The 21826-nt window shown below is 39.6% G+C and overlaps 1 protein-coding gene across 1 annotated transcript in view; it reads left to right on the plus strand.

Annotated features, from left to right (window-relative positions):
* The window catches only part of OVCH1 (ovochymase 1), a gene marked incomplete at its 3' end in the record, with an annotated part of 55488 nt that overhangs the window by 23695 nt on the left and 9967 nt on the right, over positions 1–21826 (plus strand). Inside the window, exons 16-21 of the mRNA XM_077774544.1 lie at positions 2559–2631; positions 3378–3573; positions 6470–6621; positions 14435–14591; positions 14926–15018; positions 19004–19228. Of these exons, the coding sequence (XP_077630670.1) occupies positions 2559–2631; positions 3378–3573; positions 6470–6621; positions 14435–14591; positions 14926–15018; positions 19004–19228 (896 nt within the window). The remainder of the gene's footprint in view (positions 1–2558; positions 2632–3377; positions 3574–6469; positions 6622–14434; positions 14592–14925; positions 15019–19003; positions 19229–21826) is intronic.

Below are 21826 nucleotides of genomic sequence, written 5' to 3' on the forward strand. Positions count from 1 at the left end.
GATTTTTAAAATAGTAATGCTTGTGAGTAAAGGCAGTTAAAGAAAGTTATCAAGTAAAATCTAAATACTCTCTCCATTTCACGAATCCATTCATCTTCTTTAGAAGTGATCAATACTGTTTTAATTATCTGATTTCCCACTAATATTTAAGCACATAGTCATCCATTTTATAGTATTTGCATATACCATATGTATTATGATTTTTCTGTACAAAATATTGTGCCATATATTTATAATGATATAGAAAATGTCTGTGTGACTCATTTTTTCTTTAACTCTTCATAGTTGACTACTTATTTCAGCAGAGAAATGTCTTTTTGAAGCTATTCCTTAAAGTATATGGTGCTTTACACCAGAAGCGTCTGATAGGCCAGAGTAACAACATTGGTATGTTCTGCATTTTTGGGAACTCTGCGGTGGATTGCTTCATGGACTTGTTCCCCCTGCCTCATCTTCATGGGCCTGATAGACACTCAGGTCTCCATCTTCTGTTGAGGGGGGCTGCCACATATCCAAATCCATTGATAAGGGATGTTTTCTATGTGGGATAAGCCAACTGGGGAGATTTGCAAAGTGTGGAAGCTGAAGTAGACATCATTTTTGCTGAAGGGCACTAGGTGCCAGGCTATGTGACATTGTTGGGTAGCACTCCAGAGACATTAAGGGTGACAGCAGCATTGGACCACCTCCCTTGGCTTCTCTGGCACTGCTCACTCTTAGTGTTCTCAGACTGTAGCACAAACCAGAATCACCTAGAGGGTTTCTGAATCTGTAAGTCTGGTGTGGGGCCCGAGAATTTGCATTTGTAAGAAATTCCCAGATATTATTCCACACTTAGGGAAAACTGGTATTTTTCTTTTGCTGACTCCACACTGGTCTTTGTGCTCATTTGGGAATTTTAGTGTAGGGGACTAAATTCATTTTGCAATCTTATATTGGAATATTTCAGCCTTAAACCTAAATGTTTTCAGTTTCAGCCCCTTTTTTTCTGTAATTCAGCAGTGATTCTCTCTTCTCCCAAAGCAGTAAGTGGCACATGTCCCATTGTTGGACTGGGGATGAGACCCTAAGGATATAAGAAATGAAGCTTGATTATAGGTAGCGGGGGGATAGGATGGAGAAATCCATCAATTGTTACTTTGATCAGTTATTATCTTACTATTGGAAAAACTCATGCTTTGTTGCCCCATAACATGTATGTTGCTCTGTCATAACGATTTTTACACGGTGTTCTACCAAATTAAAGGGTATTTGATGACCGTGCATGTAAAACTTCACTAGAAATTGTGATCTACATTATCAACTATACCATGATTTTTATTATTTCATTTCATTGTGCATGTCATCCTCTATCTAAGAAGTAGAGTGACTTTAGGAAATAAGTTTCTTTACTACCAAGTAATAATTTAGAGGGTGACTTTGAAAATAAAGTTTAATCCTTCAGTTAGAGTGCATGGCAGATAATAACAGTAATAATGGCTACCATTATGAAGTCATTACCATCTGCAAGATATTTGCCAAGCACTTTACCTGAGTAGGCTCCTTTAATAAAGTCATATTGAAACACATGAATAAGTCAGACTCGTCATGCAAGGAATTGAAATGAGCATGGTTAAGACTAGACAGAAGATGCCTACGTGTGTGAAGAAACTTCTCCTTTGAATAAAGTGTATTGAAAAATCATTTCAATAACTTTTCCTAAGCAAACAGTTTTGAAAACTTAAAGAATCTCCAAGCTGAAGTGACAATATAATGTGACAATTGAAGGACTCTTTCTTCAGATATTTCTTCAGCTGAAAATCTTGATGTGGCGGATCAATGGATACTGATTTAAGTTGTTTATTTAAACATCCTTTTGAAGTATCTCAAAAGGGGGCAAATGTCCAGTTTATAGTTAGAGGAATTTTCACAAAGTGGACACCCACGTGTCTAGTACCCACATCACAAAACAAAGTAGTGCCAACACCCAGCAGCTCCCTTATTGCCTCTTCCATTCATCACGTCCCAAAAATAATGTCCTACATGCCATAGGTGAGTTTTACCTGTTTTGTAAAATGATAATTTTTTTTGCCCTCCATTCCATTAATTCTGGTGATTTGCTAAAAGAAAACAATTTGAGATATGTTCCTGTAAGATAATGTTTGCCTACTTTTAACAGTAAAACATAGACCAGAAGCTACCTCATTATGAATGTAGGTGTTTTTTTGTTTTTTTGTTTTTTTTTACTGTATTCTTAACATCACTGTGAAATGAAAGTAAGCTGTAGTTTTTAACTTTTCAACTTAAAAACAGCCTTTGGTGATATTTGGTAGAGGCTCCAAGGTCATTTTATGGCCAAAAGAAAGGGGCAGGATACATTATTAAGAGCTCTACAGGTAGATCAGGGGGTGTGGTGTACCTTCCCAGGCAGGAGGTCACAGAAACAGGTGTCACACAGACAGGGGAATAATGGCATCTGGCTGAGCGAAATACAAATGCATGTTGGCAGAGCCACATGGGGTTAGACCAAATGGTAAAAAATGTCTCTTCATGTCAAACTTTTCTTGTTCTTTGTCTAGGAAAAATAATCCACTCTTTTGGACCATTATTGCTGGGGACCATGATAGAACCTTGAAGGAACCAACGGAGCAGGTGAGAAATGTTTTGAAGGGTCATCCTGCCTGTATTCTAAGTGTTACCACATGCTGGGGAATGTCTTTAGCCAAAATATGTAATTAGGTATCCATTTCCTAGTCCCCATAAGCACTTACCGATATATCAACATTTAAAGATACAATGTGCGGAGCCCCTGGGTGGCTCGGTCAGTTAAGCATCTGACTTCAGCTCAGGTCATGATCTCATAGTTTGTGAGTTCAAGCCCCGTGTCAGGCTCTGTGCTGACAGCTCAGAACCTGGAGCCCAGTTTGGATTCTCTGTCTCCCTTTCTCTCTGTTCCTCCCCTACTCATATACTCTCTCTCTCTCTCTTTCAAAAATAAAAAAAAAAAATTCAAAAAAAAATTTTTTTTTTTTTACAAATAGTTTATTGTCAAATTATTTTCTCAAAAAAATTTTTAATAAAAAAATAAAGATTTTTTATTAATCTGAGCTCACAATTTCATCAGAGAATTAAGTGAGGCAGGTCAGGAAAAGAAATTCAAGTCTGTTTACACAGGTCCAGGTAGCCTGCTTTCTATGAGACTTCTAGTCCTCAGAAAGTGATTCATGGCCTCCTACAAATTATAAACAGAGATTGCCCTTTTCAGTTCAGTACAGAGCCACCTTCATTACTGATGCATTGAAATGTAGAGATTTAAGGTTTATTTTGGACTATTATGCAAGGAAGTAGTTTGACTCATTGACTTCATCTTGTAATTCGCTTGCTCGCCACTGATACAGGTGAGAAGGGCCAAGCACATCGTGGTGCATGAAGACTTTGATAGACAGAGCTCTGACTCTGACATCGCCCTAATACAACTGAGCTCTCCTCTGGCGTTCAACTCCGTAGTGAGGCCGGTGTGTCTCCCACAAAGCATGGAGCCACTCTTCTCCTCTGAGATCTATGCTGTGACTGGATGGGGAAGCGTTAGTGAAGGTAAACATTTTACTTTTGCATAAACATTATTGCCAGTTGTTTTGAAAACTTGGCATGGAAATGATATCAAGCAGTATCTGCTTTAGCCTTTCTTCCTTCTGAAAGATAGAACCCATGTTTTATTTAGTCATAGGTGATTATAGAATAAACGGTCTTAATATTATTCCTTCAGGGTGACTAATTATAGGTAGGGCAGATCTGTAAAGAGGCAAACAGTACATTTTTTGGCCATGTGTTCCATGTCACAGTTATCTGACTCTGCCATTGTAGTGGAAGCAGCCGTAGACACACATGTGTAACAGAATGGATGTGGTTGTGCTCCAGCAGGAGTTTATTGATGAAATTTAAATTTCATATAATATTCATGTGTCACAAAATATTACTCTTGGGTTTTTTAAAATCATTGTAAAGGGTACAAGTCATTACTAGGAGGGCTTGGGGTGGGGGCGGCACGGAATCGGTCTGCTGGCTGTGGTCTGCCAGCCCCTGGGCTAGCTCGCACAGTTCTTAAAGCCGTAGCAAACTACCGACAGATCTGAATGGGTTGATGCTTGCGTTTTGCTTCTTTTCACTGTAGATCATTTTCTTTTACTTTTTTCCTCTGTTCATGTGTCAATTTTTGGAATCTGCTTGTGCGCGAGCGTAGCTTACTGTGCCACCTGCCTCCAAACTGCGTTTTCCTCGAACCTGCCCAACCACTAGATGGGGAGGTTTTATCCTCCCCATGTTGTAAATGAGGATATTGTAGCTCAAAAGATTTAAATCACTTGCTAAGATCCCGTAACTAATACATATCAAAGCTAGGATTTAAAATCAGCATGGTTCAGGGGCGCCTGGGTGGCTCAGTCGGTTAAGTGGCCGACTTCGGCTCAGGTCATGATCTTGCGGTTCATGGGTTTGAGCCCCGCGTCAGGCTCTGTGCTGACTGCCAGCTCAGAGCCTGGAGCCTGTTTCAGATTCTGTGTCTCCCTCTCTCTCTGACCCTCCCCTGCTCACACTGTCTCTCTCTCTCTCTCAGAAATAAATAAAATATTTTTTTAAAAAAATCAGCATGGTTCAGCTGATACTCTTTGAATGGCGCTTTTTTTTTTTTTACATTTCGAATAAAGTCTGAACTGTTAGCCTGACTTGGAAAACTCTCTGTGACATGGCTTCCACTTACCTCTCCAACTTCCTTCTCACCCCCCCCACCCTACCCCCCCCACACTGTCCCCTTCAGGCACTGTGGTCTTCTTCCTTCCTCTTCAGCACAACACCAGTTCTGCTTTCTGAAGCTTGAATACTCTTGCTCCAGTCTTCTCTGAGCTGCCTCCTCATCGTTCTGCTCGCAGCTCAGAACGGCACTCCTTCCCCATGTCACTTCACTGCTGCAGAGTGCCCTTCCATCACTTTCTGCATGACCCGGTTTTATCATTTCATCCCACATGACTGTACTTTGACGTTAGTGTATGTAGTCATTCTCCACACCTCATCCGTTAGAGCGGAAGCCTTGTGGCAGCAGGTGCCTAATTCACCAGTCTCCCCCAGGGCTACAAGTCCACCTAGCATAGAGTAAACGCTCAGTACATTTTTTTTTTTTGACTGACTAGCTTCCAAGCCCTTCAGTACATATGCCCGTTCTCTGACACCTTCAACTGTCACCACCTCCACGACCACCAGACAACTGAGAGGCATTACAGTCTTGGGAAAGATGAATTCATTCTTTCAATCCGAGGGAAAGTGAGTTCTTAATTTTAAGGCATGGTAAAGACGGGTGGTGGGGATAGCCCCTAATAAGAGGACTGTAAATACATCACATTTATTTATGTATCAGATTGATACATCAAAAAGCACAAGCTTTAGAGTCCAACTTGAGCTTAAGTGCTAGTTTTGCCCCACATGGGCTGTGAGATCAAATTTTCAAAACTCTGGGTTTTTTTCATGTGTGAGGTCAATGTGATCATGTGTGTGAACAACCCACCTCACAATGTTGTATTATTGGGTTGGAGTAATATTAAGGTGCTATATAAATATAAGGTACTTGCTAACACTAAACTTTTTAAAAATTAGTCATGAATCCAAAATGATAGAGTAAGTCATGCAAAATACATGTTAACACAGTCCTGCCTGAGGGTCAGTTATGAGAAGTGTTGTAGTGTTCATGGTTAGCCTTATAGCCTTAATTTTTAGTCCTTTTTAAAAAATTTTTTTAATGTTTATTTTTGAGGGAGAGAAATACAGAGCATGAGCAGGGGAGGGGCAGAGAGAGAGAGAGAGAGAGAGAGAGAGAGAATCCAAAGCAGTCTCCAAGCTCTGAGCTTTCAGCACAGAGCCCAACACAGGACTCAAACCCATGAACCATGACATCATGACCTGAGCCGAAGCTGGATGCTTAACCAGCTGAGCCACCCAGATGCCACCATTTTTAGTCCTTTTAAATTGGAATTGAGATTAGTCTCAGTGACAATAGAGGAAAAGAGAATATGATTTGGGTTTATATTAGGAAGTCATATGTTATCACATTTATATTTTTGTCTCTAAATATACCATTTAAAAATATAAAATCCTATACATCCTATACAACACCAATTCCTATTTTGCTGAATTTTTCTTACTAAATTTATGTGTAACAATATTTGAAACACTACACTTTAAATCAAAAATAAGCTAGAAAAAAAGTGTTTCTGGTTTTGTTCTTTTGATAATGTATTCCTTTACCAAGATGCCGCGTTTGGGAAATGAAGACACCCTATGTGAGACACTTACATTTTTTTTAACTAACATCAGCTCAGGACACACTGAGTGATTGCAATTATATTACTGCAGAGGAAGTCTGAACTTAAATATGTCTTTTTTAAATATAATGTGTTGTTTACGTCCTTATGAAGCTGTCTTTCTGAATCTGTTTCTTAAGCAGATGGTAGCCCAGCAAGGTGCTTACAGCAGATTCGGGTGCTTGTGTTAGAAAGAGAGGTCTGCGAACGCGCTTACTGCTCTCCCCCAGGAGGGGTCATGGAGAAGATGATCTGTGCTGGCTTTGCGACCTCTGGAGGGAAGGATTTCTGTCAGGTGAGAGGACTCTGATTTTGCAGAGGAAGATGCAGAGTCATCTGCTGGAGATTCTCCATAGACGGGAGAAGACATGCTCAGAACCACAGGTAACCATCGTAGCCTGTGCCTGCTAGCCTCACACCACACCCTTCCAGGAAGGCCGAGAGGACAATGGGGAGAGTGAGTTCCTGACTCCAAACGTGCTGAGACGGAGAGAGGGCAGCAGCAGCCTAGAACCAGAGAGCAGGTGGTGAGCGAGGAGCCCATGAAAACACACAGACAGGGATGCTGCTAACTGACCCGCAGGAAGGAAGATGTGTGTGTTCAAGAGGTTAAGGGTTTGGGAAAAGATGAACAAACAGAAGGATTCTAAGTCAGTGTGTCCTACTTATGACATAAGGTTTTTTTGGGTTTTTAACATTTATTTTGTTTTTAAAATCTTTTTTAAAAATGTTTTATTTATTTTGGAGAGAGAGGGAGAGATGCATGGAGGAGGGGTGGAAGAAGGGGGACAAGGGACTTAAAGTGAGATCCCCATGCTGTCAGTACAGAGCCTGATGCAGGGATCAAACACGTAAACCCTGAGATCATGATCTGAGCCAAAGTTGGATGCTTAACCAACTGAGCCACCTAGGTACCCCAGTTTTCACTGTTTGAAATTAATATGAATCTCCTATGTATTCACTCTTAATTGTCTACCACAGATTAAAATAATTGTGAAGAGAATGAGAAACTTTGAAAAAATGTTATTCATATGCAATGGAAAACAAATCACAAAACAATAGTTTAATTTCCGTGATATTTAGAGGCAAAAGCAGTGCAGATATATTCACACATCAGTTGCACAAGCATGCTATTGGCAAGTTCATATCAGCTAAGAGGAAGACGGAATGTGGACAAATGGATTGTAAAACACCAGCTTTAATATCCACGAGGCCAACTGAGGAATGTGACTTCACATATACAACCAAAAAGGATTTCTAATGGTCTGTAGCCCACCTTCAGTATTCAGTCTGGATTTGAAGCAACCCACTGTTGGGAAAGACAGGGTCTTCAGGGCAGATCTTCTTCTCCTGGTCAGACATTTCAGACTGGTCTAGAGTACAGAGGGAAGAAAGGCTCAACCTCTACTTTGTGCTGCTTTTGATAATCTTTCCCCTTAATCAAAAAACGTGAACCAGGGGCGCCTGGGTGGCTTAGTCGGTTAAGCGTCCGACTTTCGCTTAGGTCATGATCTCGCGGTTCGTGGGTTCGAGCCCCGCATCGGGCTCTGTGCTGACTGCCAGCTCAGAGCCTGGAGCCTGTTTCAGAGTCTGTCACTCCCTCTCTCTCTGACCCTCCCCTGCTCACGCTGTCTCTCTCTCTCTCCTAGAAATAAATAAAACATTAAAAAACAAACGTGAACCAATGGGAGAAAACTGGGTGTTAATCTAGGTGGAAGTCTTTCCATGTGAGAATGTGAGCTGAGAAAAAAGGAAGTCCCCTCTTTACACTGAGTATCAATTGATGGTAGTTAGACTCTTTCGTGGTAGTAGTAGTTTGTGGTGTCAACCACTACTCAGATTCTGTTTTCTGTATTTCAGAAGCAGATCCTGAGACAAGGATTCAGGTACAATGGTCTGTTTAGGAGGTGCCGCTGTCCTGGTCAGAAAGTCAGAAGGGTGCTATTGGGAAGGGAAGGCAGGCAATAGAAGATGTGCTATCAAGTCAGCTCCCACAGTAAGGGGATTGAGCTTGATCCTGCGACTGCAAAATACATGCAGCACATGCGGTCCCATTCGGTCCCATCCAAGGGGCCGGGCGAGGGAGCCAGACTTTACCAGAGTCACAGTTCCATGGCTGCTGGGGTAGGAGACTGTTAATTCCTCAGCACTGTCCACACTTCCTGCCTGCCTCATGGATGCGGTGGAGGAGGGGAGGAGCCCTCAGGCACAGGGCCAGGATGGCAACTGGAAAACTTGAGGATTATGGGACGGGCACTCACACGTCTGCCAGAGGACAGAAATGCTATGTTATAAAAATCAAATAGGAAAATTCTCTAAACTAATGTATTTATTCTTCCCCTTTTGAGAGATGGTTTTCCTCTGTGCTTTGAATCAAGGAACTCATAAATGGTTCCGTTATCTCTGTCCTGTTTGACAGCATCTGACATTAAGGGAATACCTTACTCTGTATCAAGAGAGCAAAGAGAACTAGGGAGGGAATTAGGTCCATGTTATTGGAGATCCAAATATTGTGATCTCAGTGGGCACTTAATTTTAGCTACATCAAACTGTCACTTTGCATCATGACCGACTTTGCTGCCAATGCAAGGCGAGGAAAATAGAGGAGTTGAGATTCTGGCTAATAAGTGGAGCTAGTTAAGAACACTAAATTACTAGCAAGATAACTTCAGAAACATTGATAAAGTGGACTCTAGCATTTCTATCAGGTAGTTGATTTTTACCCTCCTGTGTGTGCTCAGAGGTAATGGACCTGCTAATGTGATTTCTCATCCAGGAAGGTGAACTAGAATGTTGAAATACAGAGACACAGAGTTCCAGACATATGGTGTAGAATCCTGTGCTCCTTCGCTCACAACACATCTTAGACAGTTTTTAAAATTTCAAGTTCCTTGACCTACAGAGTGATCTCTGTCCTCACAGAGTGGTGTATGTCCCGTTCCTGCTGACTTTTCCAATGTATTGCATACTTGTCTTCCTGACATATTTCAGCCACACTGACTACTTTTTGACCACACAACCTGCCTAACTTGAGGCCTTAGCCCACATATCACTTCTGCATAAAATGCTATTCTTCCTGGTTTTTGAAAATCCAGCTCCTTCTCATCTTTCATGTATCCACTCAAATGCTACTGAAACTACATACACATATATGTGTGTATAAGTACACGCAAATACCTGCCTTTATTCTCTACTGTTCTTTTTTTTTTTTTTACAAATAGTTTATTGTCAAATTAGTTTCCACATAACACTCAGTGCTCATCCCCACAAGTGTCCTCCTCCATGCCCATCCCCCCCCCATTCTCTACTGTTCTAAACATTTCCTTTAGAGCTGTTATCACCGTCTAATTTGTTGACACTCTCTCTTGCTCTGAACACCTAGCTCACAACAGGCACTGAATATTTTTTGGAAAATAAGTAGATACTATTTGCTGATTGAATATTTACCATATGCTAGGCCCTGTGATAGGTACAGGCAATAAACGATGAATTAGACAGGATCTGGAATGTTTGTAATATCCTGAAAAATTCTATATTTAATATGTATTATTACTGAATGAATAAGTGATTTAAGACACAAAACCTGACTTGACACATCAGACCATTTCAAACTGGAAGGGAGTCGTCCGTATGTATAACCTCATTTCACAAGGAAAAAAATTAGGCCCAGAGAAAATGTTAATTTCTCTGCACCATAGGCTAGGGAGTCTATCTCCCTATTTCCATTTTAGGATTTCTTCTCTGAGATTCTTCATATAAAATAAACTGTATCATGTCATCAGTTCAGTTTACTTTATGAGAAGAGAAAGGATTTATTGTGATTCTAAGACCATTTGTGTCAAAAAAAAAAAAAAAGTAAGGGAGCCTGGGTGTCTGAATCAATTAAGCAGCCAACCTGAGCTCATGTCTTGATCCCATGGTTCGGGAGTATTGAGACCCTCATCAAGCTCTGCACTGATAGTGCTCTTTTCTCTCCCTCCTCCATTTCTCTCTGTCTCTGTCTCTCATAATAAACAAATAAACTCAAAAAGCTAAGAAGGGCTGATTAAAAATGAGGCTTCCTTAAGATGCAAATCCTATGTTTTAAGACTTTATCTTATAGCTTTATTGAGCTGTAATTGCCATATAACATTGTATAAGTTTCAGATGTATAATGTGATGATTTGATGCAGTCGTGTATTGTGAAATGCTTACCACAGTAGAGTTAGTCAAAACCTCCATTACTTTTTATAATTACCATTTCTTTCTTGTGGTGAGAACACTTAAGGTCTACTTTCTTAGCAACTTTTAAATACATAATACAGTATTGTTAACCATAGTCACCATGTTGTACCCCCAGATTGTTCATCTTATAACTGCAAGTTTGTACCCTTTGACCAAGATCTCCCCATTTTCCCTACTCTCCTACCCCTAGTAACTATTCATTCATTCATACTAGTTCTTTGAGTTTAGCTTTAATAGATTCCATATATAAGTGATATCATACAGTATTTGTCTTTTGCTGTCTGACTTTTCACTTAGCATAACATCCTCAATGACCATGCATGTTGTCACAAATGGATTTCTTTTGTTCTCATGGGTGAATAATATTCCATTTTATGTATATATATGTGTGTATATATATGTATATATATCATATTTTTTATCTTTTCATTCTTTGACAGAAAAATAGGTTGTTTTCATATCTTAGCTATAGTGAATAAAGCTACAATAAATGTGGGAGTGCAGATACCTCTTTGATAACTTGGTTTTCTTCCCTCTGGATATATACCCAGAAGTGGATCATATCACAGTTAATTTTTAATTTTTTGAGTAATGTTTGTATTATTTTCCATAGTAAAGTACCAATTTACATTCCTACCAACAGTGCAAAAGGGTTCTTTTTCTCCACATCCTTACCAACACTTTTTGTCTTTTAAAAAAAATTTTTTTACATTTATTTATTTTTGGGAGACAGGGCATAAATAGGGGAGGGGCAGAAAGAGAGGGAGACACAGAATCTGAAGCAGGCTTCAGGCTCTGTGCTGACATCTCAGAGGCTTAAACTCACACAGGGCTTAAACTCACAAACCGTGAGATCATGATCTGAGCCGAAGTCAGGCACTTAACTGACTGGGCCGCCCAGGAGCCCCTTTCTCTTATCTTTTTGATGATACCTATTCTAACAAGTGTGAAGTGATATATCATTGTAGTTTTGATTTGTATTTCCCTGATGATCGGTGATGCTGGGCATCTGTTCATGTACCTATTGCTTCTCTGTACATCTTCTTTCAGAAAATGCCTGTTCAGATCCTCTGCCCATTTTTTTAGTTTGGATGGTTTCTGTTATCAATTTGTGAGTTCTTTACATATTTTGGACATTAACCCTTTATCAGATATATGGTTTGCAAATATTTTTCCCATCTCATAGATTGCCTTTTCATTTCTGTTGATTGTTTCTTCTGATGTTTAGAAGCGTTGTTTGTTTTATGTAGTTCCACTTATTGACCCTTGCTTTTGTTGCTTGTGCTTTTGCTTTCATATAAAAAAAATTAAAAATTGTTGCCAAGACAATGTCAAGGACCTTTCCCCCATGTTTTCTTCTAGAGGTTCTACAACTGGTAGCCTTATATTTAAATCTTTAATCCATTTCAAGTTATTTTTTGGTTGAGTGGTATAAAATAGGATCCAATTCCATTCTTCTGCTAGTGGCTATCCAGTTTTCCCAACATCATTTGTCGAAGAGATTATCCTTTTCCCCATGAGTATTCTTTGCTCCTTTGGAAAATATTAGTTGACTAGATATATGAGGGTTTTTCTAGGCTCATGAGTCTAGCTCATTTACGTATGTGTCTGTTTTTATGCCAGTACCATACTATGTTGATACTATAGATTCATAACATATTTTTAAAATCAGGAAGTGTGATGCCTCCAGCTTTGTTCTTTCTAAGGATTGTTTTGGCTATTTGGGGTCTTTTGTGGACCATATGAATTTTAGGATTATTTTTTTCTATTTCTGTGAAAAATTTCATTGGAATTTTGAAATTGACTGCACTAAACTGCTTTGTTTAGTAGGACACAAAATTAATTCTTCCAATCGTGAACATAGGAATGTGTACTTATCAGTTTGTGTATTTATCAGTTTCTTTCATCAGTCTTACAGTCTTCACTGTAGAGATCTTTCACCTTTTTGGTTATGTTTATTCCTAAGTATTTTATTTTGAGACACTTTTGTATACAGGATTGTTTCCTTTATTTTTTATTTTTCTTTATTTTTGTTTATTTCTTTTTTTTTCAAGTTTTTTTTTTTCTAGGAGAGAGAGAGACAGCGTGAGCAGGGGAGGGTCAGAGAGAGAGGGAGACACAGACTCTGAAACAGGCTCCAGGCTCTGAGCTGGCAGGCAGCACAGAGCTCGACGCAGGGCTTGAACCCACAAACCGCGAGATCATGACCTAAACGAAAGTCGGACGCTTAACCAACTAAGCCACCCAGGCGCCCCTTTTTTTTTCAAATTTTAATTTCAATTCCAGTTAGTTTTAACATACAATGTGGTATTGCTTTGAGGTGTAGAATTTAGTGATTCAACACTTACAACAACCTGTGCTTATCACAACAATTGTCTTCCTTAACCCCCTGTTTCTTTTTCATATGTTTTGTTATTACTGTGTAGAGACACAACAATTTCTGTATGTGTGCTTTGTATCATGAAACTTTACTATGTTTATTGATTAGTGCTAACAGCTTTGTATGCTTTTAGTTCTAACAGTTTTTTGATGGAGTCTTTAGGACTTTCTTAGACCATATCCTCTGCAAATAAAGACCATGTTACTTCTTCCTTCCTGATTTACTCCTTCCTTCTTTTTATTTCTTTTTCTTGACTATGTTCTATGCCTAGGACCTCCAATACTATATAGAATAGTAATAGTGAGAGTGGGCACCCTTATTTTGTTTCTGATCTTACAGGAAAAGCTTTCAACTTTTCACTATTGAGTACAAGGTTAGCTGTGGCTTTGTTATATATGACCCTTCTTATGTTGAGATATGTTCTATCTATACCTAATTTGTTGAGGGTTTTTAGCATGAAAGGATGTAGCATTTTGTCAAATACATTTTCTGTACTATTTAGGTAGTAATATGTTTTTAAACTTTCATTCAGTTAATGTGGTGTATCACATTCATTGATTTATGTATGTTGAACTATCCTTGCATCACTAGAATAAATCCCACTTGATCATAGTGTATAAGTCTTTTAATATGCTGTTGAATTCAGCTTGCTAGTATTTTGTTTCGGATTTTTGCACTTATGTTCATCAGGGATATTGACCTATGAGTTTTCTTCTCTTGTAATGTCCTTATCTGGCTTTGGTATCAGGGTAATTCTAACCTCATGAAATGAGTTTTAGGGTAGTCCCTCCTCTTCAGTTTTTGGGAAGAGTTTAAGGATTGAAGTTAATTCATTTTCTTTTTTTAAAGTTTATCTATTTTGAGAGAGATAAAGACAGTGCAAGTGCAGGAAGAACAGAGAGTGAGAGAGAGAATCCCAAGGAGGCTCCGTGCTGCCAGTGCAGAGCTTGACACGAGGCTAGAACTCATGAAACCGTGGGTCATCACCTGAGCTAAAACCAGGTCGTACGTGTAACCAACTGAACCACCCAGGCAATCAGAAGTTAATTCTTCTTTAAATGTTTAGTAGAATTCGCCAGTGAAGCCATCTGGTCCTGAGCTTTACTTTTGTTGGAATGTGTATGATTAATGCTTCAATCTCCTTGCTCATATTGGTCTATTCTGATTTTCTAATTCCGCATGATTAGGTCTTAGTAGTTTGTATGTTTGTAGGAATTAATCTACTTGTTTCAGGCTATCCAATTTCTTGGTGTATAGCTCTTCATAACAGTCTCATGATTCTTTGTATTTCCGTGCTATCAGTTATCATACCTCCTCTCTCACTTGTGATTTTACTTATTTGACTTTAAGCACTCTAAGGTATCTAAATTGATAAAGTATTAATATTTTTAAATTAAAGAATAAATGTGTTGTGAATAAATTATTGTCTATTCCTGTTCAAAAATTGAATGCAGGAACTCTGACTAAAGCAGTTTTCTAGAACACATTTTTTTTGGTGTTTCAGGGAGACTCTCGTGGGCCATTAGTATGTAGATATGAAAAAGGTCCCTTTGTCCTGTATGGTATTGTCATCTGGGGAACTGGCTATGCCCAAACAAGGAAACCAGGTGTATTTGCCAGGGTGAGTGTCTTCGTGGACTGGATCCAATCCAAAGTCAAAGGTAAATATTTTCAGATATTATGGAAATAATTCCTCTTTCTTTAGAATGGGTTTGTGAGAAGGACGAGTGTGGTAGAAATCAGTGTTATGAAGGGAAAAAAACCATAAAGTAGTATTTCATTTCTTTTAGTTTCTAATTCATTCAAAGTGTACTTTAAAATTCTGTGAGGATACGTCCTCCCTTGGGCAGAGTGATAGTAAAAGTGACTTTTCCTGAGGCGGCTTTAATCCCAGGTTTGCATTTTCTTTTGACAAAAGCTATTTTATCATGGGCTACATTTTTTTCCCCAGGCTTTCATCTTTATTTATTTGTAACACGTTCTCTCCAGGCACAGATCCTGCTTCACTTCAGATAAATAATGAAAGAAAAACCTTAACAGGACAACAGCCACCACCCACACCTTCAACAGACAAGGAGTCTGGACCAGGTAATAGATGTTTATCTTCGCCTATTAATGCAGCCAATAGGAACTGAACAAAAAGCATTGCATGTCTGCATTTACTAATTTTCTTTGGAACAGGAGAAGCCCTGTGTTTTCATTCTGGATGGTAGTTTAAGCTGAATGAGCGTTGTGTTGTTACTGTGACTGTCTGGGTTTCTTTTCTACCCCACAGATAACAGCTGTTGGCAGGTTAAAAAAAAAATCTTGTGGTTGCTAACAAGCTTGAATTTTGGAGACACGCACAGAAGTATTCTGACCTCTGATCTATTTATTCCTACATAAACAAAGGTTATTAGATTTTCAGGCATCTCACTAGGTGAAGACTCTGGATAGGAGAGAATCACAGCCAGCATCAGTGTCAGTCACTCTTAATTTTCCCAGAGTTGTCAGTGTCTGTTTGCTAATGGGATTTGAATTTTTAATTAAAATCAAACTGCAGCTGGAGAATTAGGAGTCTGTAAGAGAGTTTTAGGGAGATGAAAGTTCCATGATACCATCATCCTTGGTTTCCACGTGGTTCCAGTCTCTTCTTTCTCACCCATCTCTGTCTCCATCCACTCCACATACAGTCAACCCAAGTAGAGGAGTAGGAAGAGGGGAGGAAGACTGAAAAGGATTCAGGAGAGGGAGGGATAGATGGAATGATGACCTTCAGGAGGAGAAAGGAGACAAGATCTGGGGCTCAGCCAGGGAGGTTGGCCTCAGGAGTCAAGTGCAGTTCACCCATAGCTGCTGGATGGAAGGCAAAATACTCTTGCGGGTGTGTGGGTGCACGTGGGGATGGGAGCTGCTGGCAATTTTCTATTTGCTTCTATATTCTTAGCGACAAAACAGGGTTATGGAAGACAGTTTGAGAGTTTTCAGAGGGAAAAAGGGGAAGTATGAGAAAAGAGTTCTCTAAAAAAGTGACAAAGTACATGGACTAGGAGAATGTAGGAGGATTGCTGGACAACGTAACAGCCTCTGAGATTAATGATCATGAGTTTAGGGGGAGACTGGCCAGTTAGCTCACTTGTATGTTTTCTTCTGGAGACACAGAGGGTTAGCACATAGGGGCAGAACAGGTAGAGAGTAGACTCAATTCAGAGCGGGTTTTCCCAAGTATCCAAATGTGTAAGGGAATTGAAAGCATGTAGGAGGAAAGGATTAAAATGCTGTATTGTTGGGATTTATACCAGGAAAAGAGTGAATGAGGGTGAGAGATAAAATAGGGACAAAGAAAAGGTTGTTAGATGGATGAACTGCAAGTCTCAAAAGATGGAAAGAGTGCTGGAAGTTGCTGAGAAGATAGAAGGTTGTGGATGGAGGAAGCAGTGCTTGAAATCAAGATTATAGAAGGCTTGAAGTTATTACTGGGGACTGGGCTTCTAGGGGCTGACCACTGGGGTGTGCAGCTGAGGTTGAGTGAAGAACAAGATCACTGAAAGAAGTTGAAAAATCAAGAAGCTTCGGTGCTGGGCTCATCATCTGTATGGCTAGTGAACTCAGCAAGATTTATGGCAGGAATAGTGGTGGATAAAATGACTGCTGAAATCTTCTACAAGTAAGGAGGAGTACCTTGGGGACCAGCTGTGAGTGGTACAATCTGACAAGACAACCATCAAAGAGCACTATGTAGATTAAAAGTCTATCTGGAGATGTCTGGGTGGCTCAGTTAGTTAAGTGTCTGATTTCAGCTCAGGTCATGATCTTGCGGTCTGTGAGTTTGAGCCCTGCGTTGGGCTCTGTGCTGACAACTCAGAGCCTAGAGCCCACTTCTGATTCTGTATCTCCTCTCTCTGCACCTCCCCCACTCATACTCTGTCTCTCTCTCTCACACACAATCTCTCTCTCAAACGTAAATAAACATTTAAAAAATTGAAATAAAAAAGTCAGTCTCGAATTGGGGTTGAGATGGAGAGCAGATTTGGATCCAAGATCCTAAAACCTAATGATTTCAATGGTTTGAGTTAAATGAACAATGTTAATCAGTGCCTAAATAAGTTAATGCATGTCAAGCACTTTGAATAGGGATGGCATGATGAATTGCAAGGGTCGACAAGTGGTGACCATAGTGACCAACTAATATATTCATTGAACCATCCCATTTAGGCTACTAGAAAATAAACAATGTTGGGGTGCTTGGCTGGCTTAGTTGGTTGAGCATTAGGCTCTTGATCTTGGGGCTGTGAGCTTGAGCCCCTCAGTGGGTGTAAAGATTACTTAAAATTAAAATCTTTTTTTAAAATATAATTTATTGTCAAATTGGTTTCCATACAACACCTAGTGTTCATCCCAACAAGTGGCCTCCTCAATGCCCATCACCCACTTTCCCCTCTACCCCACCCCTTAAAATTAAAATTTAAAAAAAATTAACATTGTTAAAATGTAGCAAAGATATTTCTCATTTGTAGATGTTCAGGAATACATATGGGTGCCCAAGAACTTTGCAAGTTTTACATGTGGCAAGTTATTGTTTTGTTTTAATTCTATGAGACAAATGTTTGGACTATCCTATCTTTAACATCACCTACTCCCATCACTTGCTTTTTACACAAGGGAATTGTTAGCCCATTTATAAAAAGAAGTGACTGGTTGGGAATGCATGACTTTATATGATTTGGTTCCTTTTCCAGGCAGATTTGTCACAGAGGACTCATGGGGACAGGAAAAATGATTGAAAGACATGTTGGGGCCAGACTCTGAAAGACAGTGGAAGCTGCAAAATTTTAGTTGCTTTGAGAAAGGAAAGAACTTAATTCTTTTGTTTCATACACTATCTTGGATTGGAGGGCATGATGGGGAAAAATTAGAGACTGGTAAATCAGTTATGTTACTCTTAAATCAAAGTAGATCTATAAACAACTAAGTTATATCATAGTAGCCATATAAATGAAAGGGAGAATTTGCAAAGAAATAACAGAGGACTAGGCAATTGAATAGAATCTTGAATTCTTGTGGCATTTCATTTCCCTTCTTAAATGTCTACCATTCTTTCTACTATTCATAAAAGTATATTTATGAATGTCACCTCAGTTAGGTTATTAATTTCTCTAGGGAAAAGCATATATAATAATGCATGTATTAATATTCATGCATTAAAATGTGTTTGTTTGAATACAGAGTATTTCACTTTGTAGTTGCTCAGAGGATTTTTGTCAAGGGAATAGACAAAGGGGAAAAAGGAAAAGTCAAGGTGTAACCTGAAGAAGCAGCAACTGATTGCAGGGTCAGGGGGCCATGCTTTTCCCTGCAGATCCAAAGGTGCCCTTCAACTTCAGAACAAGTTGAAGAAGTGAGAAACATTCAAATGTTTTCAGCTAATCCTCCTTTTTTTTTTTTTTAATCTGAGTCACAAATTCAATGGATGTAATCATTTGTCCTAGCAAGATTAATGCATAGTGAGAGGATGTCTGGATGGCTCAGTCAGTTAAGTGGCTGACTTCATCTTGGTCATGATCTCTCGGTTCATGAGTTTGAGCCCCACGTTGGGCTCTGAGCCTGGAGCCTTCTTTGGATTCTGTCTCTAACGCCTCTTTCTCTGCCCCTCTCCCACTCAGTTTTTTCTCTCTCTCTCTCTCTCCCTCCCTCTCAAATAAATAAGCATTTTAAAATGTTAAAAAAAGATTAATGCACAGTGAAATTAGTGAAGATTTTAGGAACAGATCTTCAGTTGCATCTAAAAAAATAACAAATGAAAACATGCTGGAAGTAGAGTGCATATCCATTGTGCGTCTTCTAAGGCATTTAGAAGATTCACTGAAAAGAAAGTTTGAGTAATTATGATTTAAATTCTACTCCTACAATCTCATTTCAAGAAAATAGAACACATTAAATGGGATGGTAATTTTTACCCAAGGACATGTAACACAGAGTAATAAAGTTTTAATTTTCTTCCTGCAAGCCTACATTTTTCAAGTTTGTGCTAGAACCTCACTTTGCCTTGCTTTCTTTATGTTGGTCCCTGATGTCTGTGTGCCCTGAATTATAGGTTGTTATTCTGAAGTGGAGCTAGAAGAACCTAGAGGCTTTTTTTCAACTCCAAGATATCCACTGGATTATAGAGGAAAACTGGAATGTTCTTGGGTGCTCAGAATTTCACCAAGCAGTATGGCAAAAATGACGGTGGAATATCTGTCACTCCCTGGGTCACCTTTGTGTCCAGATTCAGTTATGACTATTTATGAAGAAAGCCACAGTGAGAGAAGGGTGTCAGGTAATCAATCCTTACTAGCATTTAAACATTGTACTGGAGGCTTTTCCATATAGGCGGCTTACGATCAAGAAAGAGCTTGACTTGGATAACGATACACCAAAATGCTGATGACACATGTAACAGGCATACCTTTTTTTAGGCACACTTAATGTTGTTAACATTGTTATGAAGTCAAAATTTGACTTCACAAAACAGTGTACTGGAGGTTGAGTGTGAGTATGTGTATGAATGTGTATTCAAGAAGAAAAAGATAAGAGAGCTCAATTTCTTCAAACATAACAGAACTGTGCCAGAACGCCAGAAATGTATATGATAGAAGAGAAGTTAAGATGATTAAAAATCAGAGGGGAGAGGGGTGCCTGGGTGGCTCAGTTGGTTAAGCGTCTGACTTTGGCTCAGGTCGTGATCTCACAGTCNCCCCTGCTCGTGCTTTGTCTCTCTCTCTCTCTCTCTCTCTCAAAAGTAATTAAACATTTAAAAAAAAATCAGATGAGGTAGGTGTTGGATGTTAAAATAAAGCAAAATATATTAAAGCCTTTTATTTNGTAATTAAACATTTAAAAAAAATCAGATGAGGTAGGTGTTGGATGTTAAAATAAAGCAAAATATATTAAAGCCTTTTATTTATTCTTGATTTATTTATTTTGAGAAAGGGAGAGCACAAGGGAGAGGAGGAGCAGAAAGAGAGAGACTGAGAAAGGGAGGGAGAGGGAGAGAATCTTAAGCAGACCCTGTGCTTGGCGCAGAGCTCAATGTGGGGCTCGATCCAACAAACCATGAAATCAAGACCTGAGCCAGAATCAAGAGTTGGATGCCCAACTGACTGAGCCACCCAGGTGCCTCTAAACTGGCAGAATTAAAAGTATTTGCTAATAACACACCACTGTCGTTTCATTTCATGTACAGGCAAATCTGTTTTGCTCAGTAAAACAAAGTTGCTACATCTTGTTTGTGTAGGTGTGGTATAGGCTCTTTGACTCTTAGTCAAGAGGAAGATGGGAAGGTGCTAGAAGTAATTTGTTTGATGGGAAAGCCTGGGAAGAAAGTAAATGTGCTATTGTGAGTATATATGGTGTAGCGAATGAAATGACACAAAGACAAGACACACAAAAGACAGACAAAGACACAACTCCGGCCAGAGGGAGAAAATTCTCCCCCAGCCTTCATGCAGTTTATTTTTATACCCCAGTAGCTGGACACATATCAAAATCTATGAAACGCATTCTTTTTCCAAGGACGGGGGGAACAAAGGGAGGAATTGACCACAGCATGTTTACTGAGAAGCCTGCCCAGAACTCCAGCCTCCTCCCTATTTTCAGGGAGGGCACGTTTCCTCGTTTGCGAGTGGATCGTTAACCTTGGATATCGTGTGCAGGCTTCTTGGCTGAACATCCTGTTTGCAAGCATGCTCTGCCCAAGCAGAGAGTCCCATTTGCAGGCACATCTCCACTTCCTTAACCATTCCCTCTTGTGGTCACTGTCGGGCTCCTACATATGGTACTCACAGATGCCTGTGCTGGATGCAGGAGACCAGGAAAACTGAGAATGAGATTGTGTTCTTGGGATAGACTCAGATTAAATCATTGACTTAGAGGGCACAAACATTTGTTAAAGAATCTTTATAAATACTGTCTCATTTAAACTATGGGAAAAGCTATTAAACTGGCATTTCTCTCCTGTGATTGGATTGCCTTCCCCATCTGCCTTGATTAAAACAGCTCAAGGTTGGGTCACCTGGGTGGCTCAGCCGGTTGATCATCTGACTCTTGATTTTGGCTCAGGCCATGATCTCACGGTTTGTGAGTTTGAGCCCCGCGTGAGACTTTGCACTGTCAGTGTGGAACCTTCTTGGGATTTTCTCTCTCTCCCTGTCTCTGTCTCTCTTTCTCACAATAAATTTAAAAACTTAAAAAAATATATAAGCTTAAAAAAAATCAGCTCAAGGGTTCCTTATAGCTAGGATGAAATCCAAAATCCCTAGCACAGCCTTCTCTCCCGCTCCCCAACTCACATGATGAAGTACGGCCATTCTCGCCTTAGGGCCCTTGTCCAGGTACTTCTCCTAGCGGTTCAGAGAGCTCCTTCTCATTCACACTCTCCCCTCCCTCAAGTCTTGACAAGAATGTCACCTTTTTAATGAGGCCTCCCTTAATTGCTGTCAGTTGCGTCACCTCCTGCCTGAGTACTTCTTAATACCCTCCTCAACTTTAGCACTTACTGTCTTCTAACGGATTTTTTTTTTCATGTTTGCGATTTGTGTTTTTTCTACTAAATGAGAGCTTCCTAAGGTCTAAAACTTTTGTCTCCTCACTGAAAGAATCTCTAGTACCTGGAACAGTATGTGAAACATAGAAGGCATAGAATGAGTGAGTGAAGGAATGAATTGTATGTCACCTCCTCGAAGAGGACTTCTCATCTAGAGTAGTACCTTTCACTCCCTTCCGTAGTCATTTTCCATAGTCCAGTTATGCTGATTATCTCATTTGTAGCCGTGATCTCTGTTTGAAATCATCTTCTTTATTTACCTGGCTAAAATGAAACCTCCATGAAAGCAAGAATCTTGATGTTTTGTTCCCTTCTGTATCTTCCTGAATTAGT

Source organism: Crocuta crocuta, unplaced genomic scaffold (genome assembly GCF_008692635.1).
Source record: "Crocuta crocuta isolate KB4526 unplaced genomic scaffold, BGI_CrCroc_1.0 scaffold176, whole genome shotgun sequence".
Lineage (NCBI taxonomy): Eukaryota > Metazoa > Chordata > Mammalia > Carnivora > Hyaenidae > Crocuta > Crocuta crocuta.